We start from the raw sequence: 22,630 nt of genomic DNA, 5'->3' as shown, positions 1-22,630 counted from the left end.
TTTGTGGATCCCCCTTGTTGACCACATCTTTGAACTGCAAACTTTAGCTCGTGATACACCAGGCATTCCTGCTGCTCTGTTTGTCCCTTCCTGCACCCTGCCCCTCTGAGGTTGGATGTGCTTATCTTGTCTCCAAAGCCACATGAGTCAGCTTCCTGTGCTGCCTGGTTGCTGTCTCCTTGGGAGTCTCCCAAATAGCATGACATAGAGTAAATGGGGATTTCTCTCTAGAACTTTCAATGGTAACATTAAGAAAGGTTTTAGAAGATTGTGAATAGAGATAATATGACTATTTTAATGGTTCCAGTTACAAATATTAGGTTAATTGGAAAGAAATATTTGATCTTGTATTTGTGATGAGACAGGTAATACCATAATTGAAATATGACCATCCCATATGTACATGTAAATCCATTCAAAATAAATTTTTCACTTTATATAGGAAAGAATTTCTTGTCTTTATAATCAGAATTGAAAAAACCAACATGATCGATGAACAGAGGCTAGATTTGAATGTTTACTGGTTAAGTGGAAATTAAAATTGTGTCATAAAACACTCATTGTGACAAAAATCACTTCAAAGGCCTTTCCAAGCTTAGGTCCAGGAGCTATGGCAGGCATTTCTCTACTCCAGAAAGTGAGCCAGCTGGGATGCACTACCAGGATGGCTATGAGAAACAAAAGTGCACTCACCTCATCTCTGCAATGAAGTCTCTATGGAAGTCTTTTAGCAGAAGTGATATTTTATTTTCAGGCATTCCATTTAGCAAAGAGGAGAAGAATGTCCCCAAAAGCTGCTTCAGGAAATCCTCGGTGCTTCCTGTACTTTCTCCCCCATTTTTGGACTGTGTGTGGTTCAAGATGAGATTAATGAAATCCATTATGTGAAGGTCAGTACCACTGAAACTCGGAGCTGATCCCTGAGAACGCTCAGCAAAGTTACTAGCTAAATCCATCACAATGCTTTCAAGAAGCAACTGAACAGTTGAGAAGTTGGTTAGCTGCTCATGATTTAGCATATGGGTGAGAGCGCCAACGTCAAAATTGCCTTCTCTGGTACTGTTTCTGAGATAGCCAAAATATGTAGTAAGACCTCTGACCAACATAGTTACATCAGTTAAATTCCCACTGGCCATGGCATTGAATAGTCTTTGCATTAGCCTAAAGTAATCCTCATTTTCATATTCATGGAGCCAATGTTTTATGACAAATACAAAGCCTTCAATAATTTCTGAAATCTTCAACCATGATGAATCTAGGATTTCAAGAAGTTGCGGAAGTTGCACAGTTGTGTTTTGAAGAGCTATGCCTTGAATCTTTTTGTTAATATCAGAAAGTATTTGTCCTAGACTCAAGTTATTGGTTGAGTCTTTGATGGTTTGTTTAAAGTCAAACCATAGTTCTTCAAAGTTGTAAGTTGCTTTATCATTTTTAATTAAACTTGATAATGAGTCTGGGCTCCTATCTGTATGAATTGCATTCAGAAAGTCTGTGATTGGTGAGAGTAGATAATGAGTACTATTTCTTAAACTCCAAACAGCAGAAATCAATTTGAATAATCTCTCCAAATTTAAGTAAATATTACTTTGGGCAGATGTCTCTATGCCTTCAGTAATGTTAAGAATCTTGTCTAAGTTACCTAGTTTGTCCAGCATGTTTTCATTCAGTAAAAAATTTGTAAAATTTGTATATTTTAGTTTCTCTATAATTTGCAAAGCATCTTGCTTTATGGTACCACTAGGACAGAGTTCTGGGATGCTGTCATTACCTTGATTCCCAGAAGGTGACATGAAGGGTAACACCTTATGCCAAAGTCCCTGCAGAGTTCTCACAAAAACATTTTTAATATGGAAAGTCTCCAACAGCTCCAAGAGAATGGAATTCCAGTCTGCTACCTCATGCATCGCACAGACCACTTTCCTGGTTATTTCCACTCCAGAGTTTTCATCCACACACTGTGAATCACTTGGGCGAGGCAGATGAAGAAGGTCCAGTATGCTGGTTGCCATGTGGTAAAAGGAAGAAGATATGTGACCCTGGACATTACAGCCTTCTACCTTAAGGTTTTCCTCAAGCCTGGAAGCTGTGTGGTTTGAACACCAAACCCTGGGAAGGCACATTAAAGCCTCTGAAATAACAGCTGGCTCATCTGATACTAACTCAACTGTGTCCAGAAGAGTTTTAATCACATCAGCAAAGTCTTCCTTGGTGGTATTGAACATGGTTATCCCATGAAGAAGTGTGAAGTTATAGACATCCCTGAGGCTTTCTGTGATGTTTTTATCTGTGACTCTCTGCAGGAGCCCCACAATGTGGGGGAGAGCATAATATACATCCAACACAGCACTTACCACTTCCTTTGGAAGCAGACGGGAGAGACGCAGCAGGTGATCAACACTCCATGAATGGGAGCTGTCTACAAATTTTTCCACTAAGCCAGTAAGCATATTGACCCTGAAATTGTCAACTCCTGATCTGCTGAGATTCTTAAAGAAACTCCTTAGGTTTTCACTGATGTCACCCAGCTGGCCTACTAAGAGCTCTATATCTGCCTTCTTGAGAGAATGCATGAGAGATGTCACTTTCTTTAAAACCTGAGCATGATCTGAATTTTGTGGAATATTGAAACGGACAGCAGGCATTAAGGAGTTGAATACATCCCGTGTCAGTTGAAGACCAAGACCCACAGCTTTCAATATGTCATGCGGGACTATTTCTGATGAATTCTGAAGATCATCAGTTAAGTGGAGAGCAAAGTAATTAGCTAAGTGGTAAATTGAATTGCCTAAGCGGCTTATATCTCTTTCCTTTGGACTGGTAGATAATACACTAAATACTGTTTCAGTGTTAGAAGAGGAATTATTTCCGAGGACTCTATGGAAAATGCCTTTTAAAAGTTTCTGCATTTCCTTCCCCAGTGCGATGATGTGCTGCCAAATGTTCTGAAACTGATCGGGAATGTCATCTGCTATTTCTATGGGTCTCAGAAGTAAGTCCTTGAAGTGCTTCCAGTCAGACTGGAACGCAAATTCAAAGTCTTTTGTTAAGTTGCTGATGATCATGTTTACCTGCCTTGTGGAATCATTGAAGAGAGCTAGTAAAATCTCAAATTTGGGGACCTTCTCTTCTCCTAAGCCTGTGGTAACTATAATATTTAGAAACTCAGTTATGTCTTTCAGGTAAATATTCACACAATTTAGATTTGACTCATTCAATGGACAAACGGGTATCTTCTTATTTAGGACCCAAGTTAAAATTTTCAATGCAGAGTTTATTTTGTTCTCCATATCCTTAAAGCTTCCCAAAGTGCTGTGAAGATGGCTGGGTAAAGAACTTGAGTTATACATCATACACAGATGGTTTATGACATGTATCCATGAAATGCACCCTTCCAGACTGCTATTTGTGTTTGTGGATGAAAAAATGGAACTTAACATGCCCAGAATGCGTGCTGGCTTCTTAGAAGTATTCACAGGTAATAAATTATCTTCAGAAATCAACTCAGTGACACTCTGGAAAATATCAGCACATGACAATAAAGTTCTATCCTGTGATACATTCCTAAGAAATAATGTTGTTTCTCTCAGCTCAGTGACAGCTCTTGCAAATTTGTCTCTATGATCTGTGAGATCATTTGAAAGAAAGTTATTGATCAGATCCACGTTTCTATCTACATAGTCTGGGGCTTTGCTCAACTCAATGAAAACATCAAAGAGGGAATGTAAAAACTTGCTGCTTGCATTTGTTTTCATTGGAAATGTCTTCAGCTGGTGCAGGGAGGTTTCCATGGTGACAAAGGATTTCTCTGCTTGGTTCAGGTTAAATGATTGTACCACAGCTAATTCATTATCTAATGCTACCCAAAGATCCCTGAGGTCCAGAAGGCCATCCCAGTCATGAAAGCCATTCTCCTGAGTTACATTTTTAAATAAATTTAATATGTGTCTAGCAGTATGATAAGTGGGAACTATTCCTTGGCAGTTTTTAGAAATGTTCCCATCATTTTCCAGTTCATCCAAAAGCTGAATGATACCAACATGAAGAGAAGTGAAAATATTCAGGTCAAGTTTAAATATTTGAGAAATGTTTCCCCAGATCTCAGTCCATGTGTGAATCCATGAAAGGGTACAATGAATGGCTGTGAACTCACTGAGCACACTGCCATTTACTGAGAGGTTTGAAAAAAATTGTGTCCATGGTAAAGGAAGTGAAGATCCCTCATCTCCTGAATAATTCACAGAAGAAGTGGTTGCATTTTCTAGAATGAAGCATTCACTCAGCAATAGGGTTTCTGCCGAACCATTAAAGAACTGACTGACATACTGAAGTAAAGAAACACGGAAGCCTTCATCAGCTGCAAACAGCTGCCTGAGGCCTGTCAAACTAGCATGAATCACTCCTGGTACCAGGCCCTCAGCAGACATCAGGGACTGGGCTTGAAGCTCTAAAAAGTTTAAAATTGAAAGCAATTGCTGACAGTAAGATACTTCAGATATTGTCCCGAGAGCCTTCGTTGTCTCCGATAAAAGCAAAAGTGCTTTACTGATGCTTTGGATATTAAACTGCTTTATGAGATCCAAAAGGTGTCCAGAGATTTGAGTAAGATAAATTATCAGGGACTCTCTATTCTGAATGTTCAGGAATTTATGAAAACATTGACAAAATGAAGAATAGGTCTGCAGAAGTAAAGCTGCATCTCTGTCTTTGAAGACATTTATACGAGTCAAAATTCTATCCAGTTCTTGTTTTTGGGGTTCGGAAAGGCCTGAGAAAAGCTCAGATGCATTCTGCAGAGCATAGATGGTATCCAGAGCTATAGAGACTTGTTCCTGTGTCAGAATGCTAAATTCATAGAGATTGTGTAGTATAGTCTTGCTTAAATGTATAAAGTCTGTGTTCACAGCTGGTGATTTGGGCCAACCGGAATGGAACAACTGGGAGAAATTAAAACTGTTGCTAAGAATCTTCTCGTATTCTGGAACAGAAAAATTTCCAAGTGTGGATGAAATTTCAAATTCAGCTCTTTCTTCTTGTGAAATGCCATTGTGCCAGAATTCTCGCAGATCTGGATTAATTTCAAGAAGTATTAATTCTATGAATCTCAAAATATTTTTTGATTCCCTCCTCATCGAATGGTTTTTAAGACTTTGAATTTTTTCAATGACCATTTTATCAAATTCCAGAAGTCTCTGAGCATCACCATCATGTGGGTCTCTCTCTAAACTTTTTAGATGATTTATCCACTGAACACTTCTGTTCAGAACAAGCTCCATGAGAGAAAAGAGATTATGAAATTCAGGAACAGTGAATGAGCCAAAAGGCTCGGATAATAATTCCTCCCAAAACTCCACAAAAGACAAAAAAATGTTCATCTGTTCATTTTCAAGGGTGTGCAACTTCTTGTCCACCACTAAAAGGTGCTTTGTGAAATTTAAGACCCTATAACACAGATAGAATTGATTAATTATCAGAACAAAATTAATTCAACATCTCAAATTTCTAAGATTTATAGTGATCAAAACAAGGCATTTTCTAGACAACGCATTTTTCACTTCAGATCAAGCTGATATGAACATCTATTATTATGTTAGAAATCCCAACATGGCTGCACCTATTTAAGTTAAAATTTGTTTCCTGTTATCCAAAAAGAAAGCATTTTAAATCACATTCCCCGATGAATCAATCTGTATGACTGTTAAACACAAATCTGCCACCTCTGTCTGATGAATCTGTTTTCATATTTCCTTTCAAAAGGTCATGAGACCTTTGGACTGAAATCCCCTGAGACCGTGAGCTAAAATAAGGCTCTCCTCCATGAAGCTCTCAGGTACTTTGCCACAGCAATAAGGCAAGTAACTAATACAGAAGGGGAGGAGAGCACATTTAACAAGCAAAGTAGAAGTCACAAGGCATGAGTAATGCTGCCACAATTACCTACTGTGAAGCACTCTCGTAGCTACAGTCTTACTTTATCCCAATAACAGCGCTTTGTAGGGCATGTCAATATTTGAGGGGCTTTGTTCATTTGTTTGTTTAGGTTAATTTGGCTTAGTTTGGTTTGGATTTTCAAGAAAGGGTTTCTCTGTGTAGCCCTGGTTGTCTTGAAACTTTCTTTGTATACCAGGCTGGCCTTGAACTCACAGAGATCTGTCTGCCTCTGCCTCCTGATTGCTGGAATTAAAAGCATGCACCACCACCACCGCCTAGCCTATGTCAATATTTTGATTTTATGAAAAAAGATGATTTTATTTGATTAACAAAGCTCTACTGTTAACTACGGCAGGAACAAAGCCCATATTTCCTCATGCTGAATTCAGCTCCTTGGGCATCAGTTATACCTAATCTCTAATATTTTCATCTATTAAATCAACACTGAATTAATTAACCAGCCTCTTCCTTTAACAATTTCACACTAACTCCAGTGAGTTCATAGACATGAAATAAAAACATGTCCTTAGAGCACACTCAGACTGGTTTTGTTGCTCTTGCTAGAGCCGTTAAATAATTGAGGTTTTCAGGACACAGAATGAACAGGGGCTGATTTTACAGAAGTCATCCTACTCTCTTTCCTCCTGGGCCCATGGAGAAAGCTTCCCCAGTTTGAAGAAATTCCTGTCTAGGGAGATGTCATGAATGGCTTTCAAACTTTGGTATACGAAAGAACCTCTGGTGAAATTTGTAAACACACAGAATCCTGGACCCTGGATCCAGGATTTAGCATGATGGAGTGAGGTTCAACACCTACAGCTTTAGCAAACTTCACAGGTAAGTTTGGTCCCCTCCTGAGTCTGAGTTCTTCTATTGTATGTAAGGCTTTTGTCCCATCCAACCCCAGCATAGACCACAAACATGAGTGCTTCAAACATGGCACAATATGTGTAGCCTTACATAAAAAGGCCATCTCAAAACATGTGATGAGATAGCAGAGCAGGAAATATTCGGTCATATTTTCTTCCACCCCTCCCCAAAGCCTCTGCAACTACTACAACTGGAATCACTGACCCTACATTGAAGTGTCAAGCAGCTCAGGCTTTTCTTAAATAAATGCTTTATTCATAGATCATCTATTATAACCATGCTACTGTTTAGGAAAATCCTATTCCTATGGTCACACAGTTGACAGACAAATGGTCACTAGATGCCTGATATGAAACACTGTTGCTGTTTAAACTGAACTCATAGCCATTAAATAATGCCTAGTCTATGTTGACATTTGCTTATGATAGTTAATACCTGGAGGTTGGATTCTAAAACTTACCTGGCTATGGAAGTTAGTGGGGACTTCATAACATTATTGAAAAATACAAAATAATTATCAATGATGACTTTCCAATCCATGCTTTGTGTATAACAAGAATAGTCCTCAGAGAAAGCTAAAAAGAAACATCAGCATTCTGAGTGCAATGGTCAAGCTAAATATACAGCAGATTACCTAGTCTGTTTGAAAAATTAATAAAGAAGGTTTGGAAATTTTGGTTTGATAACTGCTTCCGGTCATGAGGAAGCAATGAGCCAGTGTGCAATGCAGAACATTGATTCATGGAAGATACCTCTGCCTTCCATGCAAGAGGAAACCTGTGATTATCCCCACTCACTGCTTTCAGGAGGACCATGTACAAGGAGGAGGTGGTCTGGAGCTCAGTGGACATGCTGTGTTGGGACGAAGCTTAGAATCTGAAAGAAAGAATGTCAGGGAGGGCTCTGCAAAGAGTATGTGTCCTTCTAGTGTCCAGGTAAGAACTAATTATGCATCTGAGGACACTGCTTGAGATTAGGAAGCTTCACCTCCCCCGCCAAAAAAAAACCACTTAACGATGTTTGTTTTGTGGTCACACAATAACAAGAATATACTCTTGCTCATAGCTGTGTTGGAACATTTTACAATTCACAAATTATCAAGTACAAAATTACTGTACATAAGCAAAAAGGATTTTCAGAGTTATAGATAATCTCTATAGATAATTGAGCTGAGTAATAAATCGTTAAAGCAGAGGTGTCCATCTCTTGACGCTACAATATAATGTCATCATCTACAAACATATTAGGTCATAGTCATAGCTATCCTGAAAGCACACTGCTCACAGAGTCACAGGTTCAACACACCTACTTTGAAGTAATCCTATGGCTAGGAGTGTAGCTCAGTAGTATGTAAAAAGCCCAGTGTTTGAATCCTCACATTGAGAGAATGGTGAAGGCTAGGCAGCCAAGACCTTAAAGGACTAAGCTATATTAATTTCTTTCAAGAATAACTATAAGAATAAAAATAACTAGCACAAAATAAGGATCAAATCCATATTTGGCATCCGACTAAAAACTCCAGACACACGAAGAAGGAAATATGAATAGAAAAATAATCGGTCAAAATGAATGGACATGATGGAATGAGGAAAAAGAACAGGAACCACACAAAATAGTTACTATTCTTTACACAGTTCAGTTAAAAGACAAAGGTTGTCAGAATAGACAAAATAAGACTAACCATATGCTACATGCGAGAAGTATATTTAAACTATAAAGACAAAGGGAAAAAGAAAAGATATATGACCCTCAATACTAATTAACAAGAATAAAATTCCAAACAATGTAGAGTTCAGGTGACAATGTTATCATTTCATGATGTTAAAGGAATCAAGTCATCGAAAGAGGCATAATGATTCCAAACAAGTACACACTTAGTGGCAGAATTCCAAAATACAGGAAAGAAAAACAAAGCACAAAGAGAAATAGGCTAATTCATGTTGTGCTCGGAGATATAATTAGACACAGAGACAAAATATCAGCAAAAGTGGAGGATTTGCATAATTCTGACAATGTAAACTACCTGATATTCAAGAGTCATTCCACCCAGTGCCAAAACAGTGCTGATTCCCTTCCTGGACACATGAAACAGTTACCAAAAACTCAATTCTCTAAACCCTAAAACAAAACATACACCCACACACAAATTAACAAGACTGATGGTATAAAGAGTGTTCACAGACTAAAAGAATATTCATTAGAAATCAGTAACAAAAATATAACTGAAAATCCCACATTTTGAAAATGGAATAACATGCCTGTAAATTACTCGTGGGTCAGAAAAGAAATTAAGAGGAGGTTAGGGGGTGATGGAGATGCTTCATGGGTATATACACATTTATATATTTTAAATGTGTTTTACTTTGTTATGGGTTTTTCTAGACAAAAAATATTTCTAACTTCAAGCGAGCAATTTAACCTCTTTAGCATCTATTTCTCAAATAAAATTGCATAAGACTCACACTCATTATGCCTCATCAAGTTCCCACTGAAATAACCACATGTCTCTGGGGGAAAGATAGAAACACTGGAGCAAATTAAGTCAGAGGTGTGTGATAGCGCATAAGAAGAAGGTTGGTGCTATCAGAAAGCCAAGGGATAAAACGGAAACTGTTAAGCAAAAGAAGAAAATAAAATCCTCCAGGGTCAACTCCTCAGCTGCTCTTTGTGAAGAAGTTCAACCCAGGCGCTCATTTCGCTGGAGAGGGAAAAGGAAGCGGCTTCTATTACATACACTTTCAATTCTTGCTAGGTACCTTACATACATTATCTTAGGTCACCAGGATAAGAAACTAGTAAAGTAAGTTTTTTTTATTATTATTTTATCAAGAGTAAAAGTAATATGCTTGATATTGCTGGCTGGCTCAATTAAATCTATCAGATGCAATATTTGTTCTCAAGTCCATCTGCTTCTAAAACCCATACTATGATGTCATACTCCACCCCTGCTTGGTCCACGAGGTAAAACTGTACTCTGCAATGTACGGTATTCACTAAACGATGTTGTGTCTCACTCGTACTGCATTTTTACTGTTTGCCTTTGTTTCATTTTTATTGCCCACTTAAAAGGAGGAAGAAGAGATGAGTGATGTGCAATCTAAAGATGAACGCACAGCTACAGGGTGTTTTGCTGTGGTTTGTGTTTTCTCCTGTTGCTATTTGGTGATTTCCAAATGTTTGTATGCTTACATGTCCCTGGGACATCTTAAAATGCACGTTTTGACTATTCTGCAGGTCTGAAGTGGGGCTGTGATCTGCATTGCTAGTGAGATGCCAGCTGCTGCTGCTGCTGCTGCTGCTACTGCTGCTGCTGCTGCTGCTCCAGGGACCAGGCTGTTAGTAACAAGGATGTAGGCAATTATCTGTGTGTAGCACACATAATGTAAGAAGAAGAAAAAAAAGAGAAAGAGAAAGTCAAATGCCCATAATCTACTAAAATATATTGGAATATTCAGTATACTTTTTATTATTTATCAGCCTCTTTTTAGCTAACCACCTTTCCATCCTGACAGCTAAAATTGCTAAAAGGTCAAAGGCTTCATAATTTGAAGTCTGTAGTGGAAAGATTTGCTAGTCTGATTGTGACTGAAGAACTCTAAGGAGAAATATCTAAACACATAGCTCTGTTTCCACCTGTTAGTTGTATTCATCCTTCAAGTCCTGGTTAATACGATGAGTTGTCTGTGAACACAAGCCTTTCCTGGAACTTATCTCTACTTTTGTCTATTTCCCCCACTAACTTGGGCTCTTTTTAGGCTTTTCTATTGAGCCCTAGAGTCTCCAATTAAATATAATACCCTTGATTTAGAAGATAACTTTCCTTTCCAAGAGTCAGGTAAACACAGTCAAGACAAATAGACATCCATTCTCCCCTTGATCATCCAAAAGACAGGAAACTGGGAAGGTAGCACCTTTCAATTCTAGGTTCCTTAACTGTTAAGACACTGTGCCTGGAGGACTTCTAATTGGAAGATCAAACACATGTCTTTTTCTCCACTCATCCCCCAAAGGTCTGTAAAATGACAAGAGAAAACAGAAGAGTATTTAGCCTACAGATGAATTGGACAGAAAAGGAAGGAGCAGCAGCTGGCAGCTACTAACATCTATCTACAAGTAGGAATGCAAGTAGACAAAGTGGATCAATCGGGCAGGGCAGAAACACAAAAGTCAGAGCTTGTACTTGAAGAAGGGATGCCTCAACAGGTCCTCTTTGTAACTCTTAACAAGATTCATGAATTAAAGCACAAATGTCTGACTGAGTATGTAAGAGGTAGAACTAAAAATGGATGCTGAGGTACATTTTTTCATGAGGGAAATTCTGACATAGTCTCTCCATCACCCCAGATAGACAACTCCTCCTTCATGTCAGCAGAAGACTAGACATTTGCTGACCAAATGGAATTGATTGGAATCAAGCTTGGAGTATGAGTACATCTGATGGTGTGAATGACATACCCCTACTGGAAATATGGAGGATTACTTAATCTGATGGTTCTCAACAATGATGTTCTCATCATTTCCCTTGTTTGCAAGGAATCAGGTCTTCCCATTTCCACCTGAGTGATGTCTGTCAACAGGCTTCTGGAGAACTCTCTTTTGAAAGCTTTAGAGAAATCAACTTATTCCAGAAGAAAAAAAAAGATACACATCTGTACCAAGCTGTGACAGCCAGGCAGCTGTGGGAGAGATGGCTTACAGCCTGATCACCCCAGCAGGACAGAGCCCATCAATTGACAAGAACCCCTTGCACATAAACTTTCCTGTGAGCAGTAAGTGCTTTATTCTTACACAGAACGGACAACCAGAGCATCAGAGCATCAGGTCCTAAAGAAATTTTCCACATAAAAGAGAGCTCAACAAAAATAAACATAAAATCGTCACTCAACCTGGGCATGATGATGCATACCTTCAATCCCAGCACTTGGGAAGCAGAGGCAGGCAGATCTCTGTGAGTTTGAGACCAGCCTGGTCTACAAAGCGAGTTCCAGGACAACCAAGGCTACTACACGGAGAAACCCTGCCTCAAAAAACAACAAGATCATCACTCACATTCTTTAAAAGAGGACTGTTTTGTGGTGAGGAAATAGATGCAACAAGAGCAAGAAGCTATTTTCAATGAATACCTACAGGGCCTAGGACAGTCCTCAGAAATCAAATAGCTGAAAAATCTTAAAAAGTGTTTTAAACAAAATTAAGGAAATGTCCCAGAAAATTACCCAAAAAAATTATAAAACTAGAGAATCATATCAGAGGAACAACTGATGGCTAACAGACATTCTAGAATGACAGGAAAATATAGGGTTTAAGTTACAACAGAAATAGTGTATCATAGTTTCCAAAGTATTCATTATCAAGTAGAAAAGACCTACTGAGTATACAGCATAATGCAGTTTTCAAAGTTCATATTTACTGAAGTCTCCATGAAATTTCAGAATACTGGAACTAAGAAAGGAATCTTGACATTATCTGTGAGAAAGGAAAAATACATTTGAAAGATTTTTTTTCTTAATCCAAGAGGTTTACTAGCAGGAATAGAAAAATAAAGACTACCAGCAAGAATAGGTGCTGAGAAGGAAAATGGGGTGGTAAAGGAGAACAGCTAACATGTGGGATGATCATCCAGTCCAGGAGGATGCTTCCAACAACCTAGCACCCTGAAGTTCAGAGCTTTCAGAGTATAACCTTAAAGAACTGCAAAATGTGTCCGTCTTATGGGGTACAGGTTTACAACTGGGAGCCAAGGAGGAAGGCTCTCTGGCAGTCTGTAAAGGCAGCAGTTTGGAGAAGGAAAGAAAGAAAACCAGAGAAGGAATGAAAATTTTCCATTGCTAGCTGTGAATTCTGTGAGCTACATTAATGACTGACCTGGCATGACATGCCCCCTGGTGCCATAGAGACATGGACATCATGGGAGTAACCATCTCCTTTTCTGGTTGGATTTAAGTTATGTTCCACAAGATGAAACCCATACCTGGCACCATTGTTGGGCCAAGAACCTATAACTAGACTCTAGAGAAGAACCTAATACTATATTTCACTAAATGAACATAGTATTAAACTGACCCATAAAGATTTATCATTATATTCATAAATCAATTCATCTCTCAATCCTTATCTAAGAAAATTCTACTTGCAATAGATGTTGACTAACACAGAGACCCACAAATAGATGAAGGGCAGAGAATAAGACACTGCAAAATGCTCAGCCCTAAAAAGAACATATATACCACACCTTCCATCCCAAGGCTCAGGGATCATTTTAGAAGAGGGTGTAGAAAGAGTGTAAGAGCCAAAGGTGGATGACTTCAAGGAAAGAGTGTCTTCTAGACACAGCAGGGCAGCTGCGCATATAAAGTCACAGCAGTTGGGACAGCACACCCAAGACCTGTGCAAGCCCAAGCGAGAGCAAATCCCTGCATGGAGAAGAGAGTTGAGCATACAATCACACCCCTTGCCAGAGAGCTACTGGCGATTGTTAGCTGCTGGGAGAGGTAGAGACAGTTTTCTCCAGGAGTATAGCCTGTAGTAAGTCAGCCATACTCAAGTGAAAGATCACACATTCAAGGCTATTTATGTAACACTCATTGGTCTTGACAGATTCTAAAAACTTACAAAAAGATACAAAGTTGGATGAGGAGGGAAAGGAGTGGATCTGAGAAGAGTTAGAGGAGGGATGAATATAATCAAAACATTCAGTGAAGTAATACAATTTGAAAAATAAATGTTTTCATCTAAACAAGGACAATTTTGAGGGTGAAAAAGATTTCTATGATTAGTGCTGGGAGAGCCTGGCCAGACGAAGGACTGAGTAGGAGAGTCTGACCATAATCTCAGTGAGACCCTGAACACAGTAACCATAATAGCTAGCAGGGTTTGGAGTGACTTCCACTTCAGCCTTCCCTCCATGATGCATAGCAACACTTCATAATGAAACTCTATCTTTCTAAGTGGGGAAAACACCACACATTCCTATCATCAAGACCACCCAACTTACACGGCAGACTGTTCTGGAAACTTCCATGCATGTTCACATATTGAGCCAATTCACACGTCTTCCTTATGATCCCTGAGAAGATTTGCCAGTATAACACTTGCTGCAGGGACCCTTGTGCTTCCTCAAGGATATGAGACATCCTGAAGCCAAAAGAATACAGAAAACCAGAACTTACTAGCAGTTTTCACACCGACATATACTTCCAAGCCCACCTAAAGACCATGTATGCAAATGTCTGACAGTCCACATAAAGAAGCAATTAGAATCTCTTAAAGAGCTTACTTAATATTTATTCATTTATTAATTCCTCTACCCTGATTTGGAAAATGAGGGAAAGCCATTTATGATAATACATTAAACACAAAAAAGAGTAGAGAAAACAAATACAACAACATAAAATAAACTTTGAGGCTGAGAAAAGTACATCCCCACTTGATATACTTTTATACAGGCTCATTAGAAGCCACAGAAAGTGGCTATTGATATAAAGGGTCATGAAATAGAAATAAGGTAAGCTCATTTGAATAGTCTCCTATATGAAAATTCTAACTATGTGAAAAACATCAGCCTTGGTTACACACAGACTTTGGGTTTATCATGAAAGGTTGTCAGTGGTTAAACATGGAAACTGTTTAATGTGTTACAGGTTACACATTAGAAACTCTCTTAGATTAGCAACAGGTTACTTCCCTTCCAGTATCTTTGTATTCTGTTCTTTAGGAATGGAATATATGATGGACATCCTGCCAATGTCAAAGTCCTGAAAAGTTTCTTATCCAACACGTACTTACATTGTGGAGACAAGCTGGTACTCACAGCCACCAGGAGAGATACCATTCTCAGGTGAGGCAGCAGCTCCTGGCAGCTTGAAGATCTGAGAACAAGTAAAGTTCACTTCTGAGAGCTGTGTCCCAAGATCTTGCCAGCCTAAATGCCCATCATGTTCAGAAACTGGTCCATCTCTATGTCCTGCAATGACTTCTTGCAAACTATGACCCTTAAATGAAAGAGAAAACATCACCTGTCAAAATCTAAGCCGTTTCATGTGGGCACTTCAGATGTCACCCCTGTGCTCAGTTATTAAGGTTTCCATGTGAACAGTAGGAGAATGATCCCGAGGCACAGTTCTAGACATGAACTTTTATTCATGTTCAAATTTACAGCCCCCAAATAAAGCCTTACCCAATAATAAAGTAAGGTTTATATCTTCCACTTTATTAGGCACCTAATAGATAATCTAGTGTCGTAGCCATGTGTGTTGGATGGTCTCCCCAAATGTGGTAAAGGGACACTTAACCAAGTCCTCAAAAAACCAGACCTGATAAACACCCTCTTGGTAACCCTCTCCCATCCCTCGAGGCTGGGCTCCGACTCTCACTGGTCCATAAATGCAGCAAAGTGACTTGTACTAATTCCAGTCTGAGTAGCTGTCACATAATTTGAAAACTTCCCTTCTTGCCATATTTGGAATCCTTGAATATTAAGAAAGCCCACATGGGTTTACTATAGAGAAAAGATAAACCCCACAACTTTGTTATCTAGCTAAGCTTCCCAACCCCAGCCCCTATGACCACAAAATCACAGCTGAACATCTGTTATCCTATGAGAACTCCACCTGACTGAGCCCCCTTCAGCCCCCAGAATCATGAGAGATCATAGAATGTGTTTTGTTTTCAATCACTGCGCTTTGGAATGGTTTGGTGGGACAGATCACCTAACTTCCAGCTGAAAGGCTTTCTCACACAGCTGAAGAAACATGCCTGCCACCTGCAGATCCCTCTGAGTCAGTCCCAGCTCCACATGGGTTTTTCCAGTGCCTGCATAACTTCAGATTAACTTTCTGTCTAACTAGCATCCTCTATGACTTTTCATAGCTTCCTAGTTTTCTTCCACATTTAAAACTCGTAAACTTCTCTGGGGAAACTTCCAGATGCTCAACTGCTTTGCACTCATGTTCTCTGCCCTGCTCAAGCCAGAGAAGATCTTCATGACTGTGTTGCACACCCCTTGGCATGCGTTAAAGATGCCAAGGAGATGGTGAGTGGCTTGACTATGCACACACTCTTATTTACTCTTTCATTTCGCTCCGACATCATTTCTATTTTATTCGTTTCATTATTTCACTCATTTCATATTCTAATGCATATAAGGAAGAATTTTTTAAGGGACAGGGATTTGTGACAGGAGCAAAATGATAAACCTAAGAATATACATTTTAGTTCTTGGTAAGAAAATACGTGCTAAAGTTGACATAATCATCTTCCTAAGCATTCCATAGTCTGTATGAATGTTCAGCATGGTTGCCTGGATCCTAGGCAGTGGCAGAAGAGGGTAGCTTTTGAATTCTCTCATCACTAAAGCCATAGCTACAAGATGCTGTACAACTACAGATTGCTGATGTTCGCTCTGCACTTTTCTTACTATATGCAACTGGAAACAGAGTGGGCAAGAGACCAGGCAACCTGCAAGGCAGATATGTGTTTTTGAAAGTTTGCAGTGCTCTGAGATTGCCAGGTAGGTTGTGGCAGGGAGTGTACACCATCACACCCAAGTAGTCAGGAGGGATAGAACTGATGAGCAGCCCCCATTTGGGTAGCAGCACCCTTTCAGTGATGTCAATACTTAGCAAGTTCAAATCCCAGGGTCAATATTAGCATGGTGGGTAACTTAACCTTTAACAGGAGCCCAGTCAGTGCTCTGTTGGAGAGATCTAATGGTCGGTACTTACAGCATCCTTCACTGTGAGAAGCAGCTCCTTTAAAACACCGGTCTCATTGAAGGAGGGAATGTGGCATAGCACTCCCCAGAGACTCCTCCAGATGCTGGCATTCCCAGTGGGGAGGGCTGCCTCCTGGGACAAGTGTCCATTCAAGCAAGTAGTAGAAGCATTATTTGTCAACAGCTGAAAAATTAATGAGGATGGAAAGAGGGAACGTTTAGGAATGCTCACTGATGCTCCCCATGGAATCAAGAACTACAGATAGAAACAGTAACCATGTTCAATTGAAGCCCAGAATTCTTAAAAAACCTGTCTATTCTCCTTATTTTGCCAGTAAAACTCACAACAGACAAAGCTAAATATGGTTTGGGTTTTTTAAAATGTTTTGTGAAAAGGGTTTGTATAAAATCTTTACCTGCCGGGCGGTGGTGGCGCACGCCTTTAATCCCAGCACTCGGGAGGCAGAGCCAGGCGGATCTTTGTGAGTTCGAGGCCAGCCTGGTCTACAGAGCGAGAACCAGGAAAGGCACAAAGCTACACAGGGAAACCCTGTTTCAAAAAAACCAAAAAAAAAAAAATGTTTACCTGCTTTAGCCCCCAAAAGAACACATCTTTTTCTAGTCTCCAGCTGTCAGGAGCACCAGGTATAAAATCCGTTGCTGACATGTCCAGGTAACTGAGGACTCCTGCAAGACAGAAACATGACTCACTTTCCACTTGACTTAGGCTTCTTTAATCATGGCTTTTATCCATAACCATGAGACAGTAAGGTGAATCCCAAAAATATGAATTTCAGTACACCCGACCTGTTATCAACTACTTCATAATCTTATTAGAAGATTATGAACAGGAACATCACGGACTGTTATTTTATCCTTTCTGAGACTCAATAGTGTGAGTACTTTGTCATGAGAGCAGTTTCTTCTAAAGCAATGCCCCTTCTCACTGGTTTCTCTCTTCTCCCTAGGAGGGAGAAAAGAATTTGGCCTATGAAGGTCAAAGTGTAAAGTTGCTTCTTTTGAACTAGGGCAGAAGGAACACCTGGCAGCCAGTGGAAGTTCAAAAAAGGGCATTCTGCACTCTTAGAAAGATCTAGACCCACGCAGGCTCTGAACAGCAGAGAGGGCAGGCAAGCAGAGGTACCAATGCCCTTATGCACAGTGTCCTGGGTGCATTTCCATCCAGCACCATAGGGTTGGTGTCAGCGAAAAAGTTAAACCATCCCATGAAATGGCTTGCCCTAGACCACACAGCAGGCTCTGCTGAACAGCAGTCATGTGGCCTTCATTGTGACAGCAGCCTGGCATGTTCTCTGTGAAACATTCTTGAGGGCGCTGTAGCAGTAAATAAGAGTATATGACACACCAACAAAACTCAGCTCAAAACTTCATTAACACATCAGGAAGGCACAAGTCTGCCCACTTTCCAGTAACTCTTTTACTTGCCCACGGTCGGTGGGTGACAAATGAAAGCAGAGCTAGTTCACCTTGAACAAAACGCAAATCCTGGGCGACCACATTCCTGAGAACAGTATCCAGCAGGGGCAATCTCTTCAGAACTGGCCACGGGAACAGGTCTGACACCACACGCTGCAACTTGCCCAGATTCTGGAATCTGGGGGCAAAAAAAAAAAAAAATAAAAAATAAGTAAATGCATCAGCTCAGAAGATGAAGCCAAGGGAAATGCCCCACTGCTTAGGGAAGTGTACTCACAGACTGAAAGGCCCACTGCAGCACCTAACAGGGTTCCTGACAAACTGTGGGGTCAGCTGTTGAATCCTCCACTGGGAAGCTTCTTTTAGGAAGCAGGCCCAGATTAAATACTCTCTTTACCTCCAGAAATGTGTGAAGCAGGTAAAAATTGGGATGACGCATCAGTTGACGTTTACAGATATTTGCGTTGATGAGAATGACAGCTTATGCCTATCCGCCCAGAACTTGGCAGGCTAAAGCAGAAGGTCATTGTGAGTTCAAGGCCAGTTCAGGGAGACTTACTCTTTAATGCCTTAAAGCTTACAGTTATGAGACACAGAAAATTAATCTGACTTTCAAAATATTGACCCATCAAAGGAATAAAAGTGGGCATAAAAGACCCGTCAAAGGAATCCTACATAGGCTAAGTTAAGAGTCTCTAAGATCAAAGGAAGAAAAAAAAAAAAAAAACCTGGAAGACTGCTTGACACCTCCAGTGCCTGAGGGGTCGGGCTAACTAGGCAGAAAGAGCATTCAACCCGGGGCCTGCTGTAAGGAAAATTCTTTTTAAGATGTTTGCCTTGAAAGCCTGGCAGAAAAACCACTGAGAACTGAATCTCCAGCAATATCCATCTGCCTCTGCCTTCCTGCTTGGGGAGCTGGGGCTACAAGAAGAGGCAGAGGCCCAACGGATGCTCTGTCTTAAAATCTGCGTGGAAGGATGATGTGTGGCTCAAAAGGATGCAGGAAGTAATGCAGCTGAAAAAGTAAAAAGGAAATAATCTGCGAACTGAGACTGAGAAAAAGCTGAAATGGAAACCAGCGTGGGAGAGTGAAGAGCCACAGTGAGGAGCAGGGCTGTGCAGAGCAGCCAACCCCAGGCTCTCTGCATCTTCACGGGAGCATACTGCATCTTCAACCAGGAAAAGGATGGCCAGATGAGGGACAAAAGATGAGCGATGTGGCTACTAAGAGCCCAAGCACATCACTCCCCGGCCTGAAACCTGGGTGCAGCTGCACTGCTTCTCTGTATCTGGACTTTTTCAGACCTGCTCCACCTGGCCTCCTCAGAGCATCTCACCAGTGTTGGGTAAAGTACAAGTTTGACAAATAGTGGCTTCTGTTCTACAGCCACTGTTGGATTCCATCACTGCAGAGAGGGTCCTGGTGGTGTTTCTCCTATAAGGAATCAGCAGGAAGGAGAAACTATCTCCAGACCATCACCCTGGATGTACCAACCTCTCTCTACCCAGTCTGAACGGTAGCTTCTTAAACTGAGCCTTCCAAGGGATGAAGCAAGGACAGATGGCTCACTTTCTAAGATACTCTAGGTGCTGAGAAAAAAGCAGACAGGCTCATGGAAAGAATGCGAAAGGAGGAGACAACTGTGTCTTCTTTTCCCCTCCAAGTGGAAAAGACCACCCACCATGTGGTATGGAATCTGAATCTGGGCTGCTTCAAGCTCTGACAAACAAGCGATTTCTAGGACCACATCTGTAAGCAAAGAGCTCTATGTGTGTCTGGCAAGTCAGGCTTGCTGGAGTGCGTAGGGTTACCCTACAAAACCATGTTGCCAGAATCTTTGCTACGCATCAGAGCCCAGATGAAGAGCTCCCAGGGCCCAGCCACCCAACTGGCAGGAATAGATGACAACATCTCAAGAAAGAGAGAGTCCGCAGTGACTCCAGAGAAAGATGTGAAAGATTGGCTGTGGAGACAATGGATTAAAAAACAAGTGTGATTTCCTGGGCCGATACTTGGGATCAGAGACAATCAGTTTCCTGCCAAGGCTGAAAGAGAATCTTACAGAAGCCTGGCAGCAAGTGACTGCACTACTTAATACAAGTACATATACTGAGAAACAAACAAAGCTTAAACAGAGATGAGAGGTATAGCAGAAGCCGTGGCAAAAGTCCCTAAACACCCAAGACTGCTACAGGGACCAAACAGAAGAGTGGTCAGTCATAATCATGACAGGTAAGAAAGAACACCAGAGAGAAAGTGGCCAGAGTTTCAACCGCACATATCCATGTTGAGATGGAAGGAGGAGGAGGAGGAGGAGGAGGAGGAGGAGGAGGAGGAGGAGGAGGAGGAGGGGAAGAGAAAAGGGGGAAAGAGGAAGAAGAGGAGGAAGAGGAGGAGAAAAAGGGATCGGAGAGGAAGAAGAGATAACTCCACAAACAGTAGAATTAATGAAAGGGATTACAAAGTGTAGCTAGAGTTTTCCTGCCTGGCCCACAGTCAGGACAAATCTCTCTCACCTGCCAGTCCCACAGACGCTCAGACCCGACCAAGTAAACACAGAGACTTATATTGCTTACAAACTGTATGGCCGTGGCAGGCTTCTTGCTAACTGTTCTTACAGCTTAAATTAATCCATTTCTATTAATCTATACCTTGCCACGTGGCTCGTGGCTTACCGGCATCTTCACATGCTGTTTCTCATCATGGCGGCTGGCAGTGTCTCTCTGACTCAGCCTTCCACTTCCCAGCTTTATTCTCCTCCTTGTCCCGCCTACACTTCCTGCCTAGCCAATGGCCAATCAGTGTTTTATTTATTGACTAATCGGCAACACATTTGCCATACAGAACATCCCACAGCAACAAAGAATTGAAGGTTGTATAAGGGACATTTGATATCCATGTAAGAAAATCAGTGGGTCTGTGAAGAGGAGAAAGATGGAGGAAGGTTTAGGAGATGGAAGCAGAAGCAGAGACGGAATCGGATGTTAGTGGAAGAAGTGAGAATACCCTCCACTGAGCAGGGGCATTGTCTGTATAGGGGCCTCTGTATCCATCAGAGCAGTTTAGCAATGCTGGCAGACTAACCTTTCTGTAGAGTGAAGAGATGAGGGCACTGGGCAGTCCTACATCTCCAGAAGATCACTGGTTTAGGAACTAGGTAAAGCCTTAGAGACTGTCTGGTGGCCATTACCAGACAGCATGGCTGAGGCCCCAGGGAAGCTGACAAAAGGGCCAGAATGGCACAAGTGATGATCTGCCCAGACAGCCATGGGGAAGGGGAGGGGCAATTCTGCATTAGGTGTAGCACTTGTGGTGTCTGAATGGAAAAGGAGATTCCTTGGGCCGATTGCCTTGTGCGCTCAGCAGCAGACAGCAAAGGCAGTGTCAAGGTCTGAACCTGACTACGCAGAAAGGTTGGCTGTGGCTTGGTGGACAGCACATAGTGAAACCTTCAGCTTCCCTAATCTGAATGAACCAAGGACCAAGTGGACCTTCCTTGGATTTCATTCCTGTGTGTCAGAGAACAGTCGAGACCCTGGGCTGAAGTGTTGGGAGGCCTTTGGGGTCTGTAAGATAACTGAGGTGACTTACTATAGTCTGTCTATTGATGCCCATTATGTAACTGTTGGTCCCTTAGATTTCCCAAATAAACCAATCGGACAGTTTTTAAGACCACAATACAGTGCCCTGTGCCTGAAGCTACTGACATCCCTGCCCTTTGTCCTTCTCTCTTTCAAGGCACCCCTGTGTTATTATTCCTAGCCACTTCTGGAGTCACATGACCACATGCACAGTCAGCAGTCAGGCAAAATGCTTAGTCACTCCAGGGCCTTGTGTCCTACGTAATCCATGTGCAGGATGGTCACGTAATCTATGTGCATGCATGGTATAGTTATGTAAGCCCATATGTGCATGCGCAAGGTGACCTACAAAGGCAGGCTCCACCTGCTCCCCACTCTGTCTCCACATGCTTCTCTCGGGTAGGCCTACTCACATCTATCCTTTCCCTTCCCTAATAAAAACTCTTATAGTGGGTTCTGTTGTACCTCGTGTTTTCTTGCGCCCGGTAAATAAAGTCAGTAAATAAATAACACTGGTGCCGTGACAAAACAGGCTCTCCTGGCACACCTGTACCAGGATCCTGAACCGAGGTTGGTTCATCTACAACTACCTTTCCATCTGCCTGGCCGCCAGATCAATCCGCACAACAGCTCCATTGATTGGTGCGTTTCCCTTTACCAGTCAGTGTAAACACTTCCCTGGACCCGTGGGAATGACCATTGATCGTCCGTCCGGTGTCCTTCTGATGTCCTTGAAAGTGGGGGTACCCCCATCCACGGTCTATCAGCTACGGTCAGCCCCCATCGCTGACTATCTCACACACACACACACACACACACACACACACACACACACACACACACACCGCCATTCCCCACGACTGTGGTCTGAAGCCTCATTTTTGTTGGTTTCTCGTCTCTTGGACTCTTGTCCTTCGGGTTACCACCCCGGCGCTCGCTCTTTGTTTGACAGAACACTGAGTGACTTGTGCCATTCTTAACTGATCCTTACTTAATTAACTCTGGGATGCCTGAGATATTATAGCATTGGATCTCGTTTATTTTTTTCTTTTTTCTCTCTGCCACAGCCGTGGGGAATAAGGCCTCCAATCCCATAAGCCC

At 41.4% G+C, this 22,630-nt stretch overlaps 1 protein-coding gene across 1 annotated transcript in view; it reads right to left on the bottom strand.

Annotated features, from left to right (window-relative positions):
• The window catches only part of Abca13 (ATP binding cassette subfamily A member 13), a 446,515-nt gene that overhangs the window by 351,723 nt on the left and 72,162 nt on the right, over positions 1-22,630 (bottom strand). Inside the window, exons 11-17 of the mRNA XM_052734499.1 lie at positions 17,998-18,125; positions 17,097-17,197; positions 16,521-16,694; positions 14,584-14,789; positions 13,793-13,932; positions 7,259-7,373; positions 694-5,439 (exon numbers count right to left, since the gene is read on the bottom strand). Coding sequence (XP_052590459.1) covers positions 694-5,439; positions 7,259-7,373; positions 13,793-13,932; positions 14,584-14,789; positions 16,521-16,694; positions 17,097-17,197; positions 17,998-18,125 — 5,610 coding nt within the window. The remainder of the gene's footprint in view (positions 1-693; positions 5,440-7,258; positions 7,374-13,792; positions 13,933-14,583; positions 14,790-16,520; positions 16,695-17,096; positions 17,198-17,997; positions 18,126-22,630) is intronic.

This window comes from Peromyscus californicus, unplaced genomic scaffold (assembly GCF_007827085.1).
Source record: "Peromyscus californicus insignis strain IS unplaced genomic scaffold, ASM782708v3 Scaffold_13__1_contigs__length_99412109, whole genome shotgun sequence".
NCBI lineage: Eukaryota > Metazoa > Chordata > Mammalia > Rodentia > Cricetidae > Peromyscus > Peromyscus californicus.
Note: the sequence above shows the minus strand (reverse complement) of the source record. Positions and strands in the feature narration are given on the sequence as shown.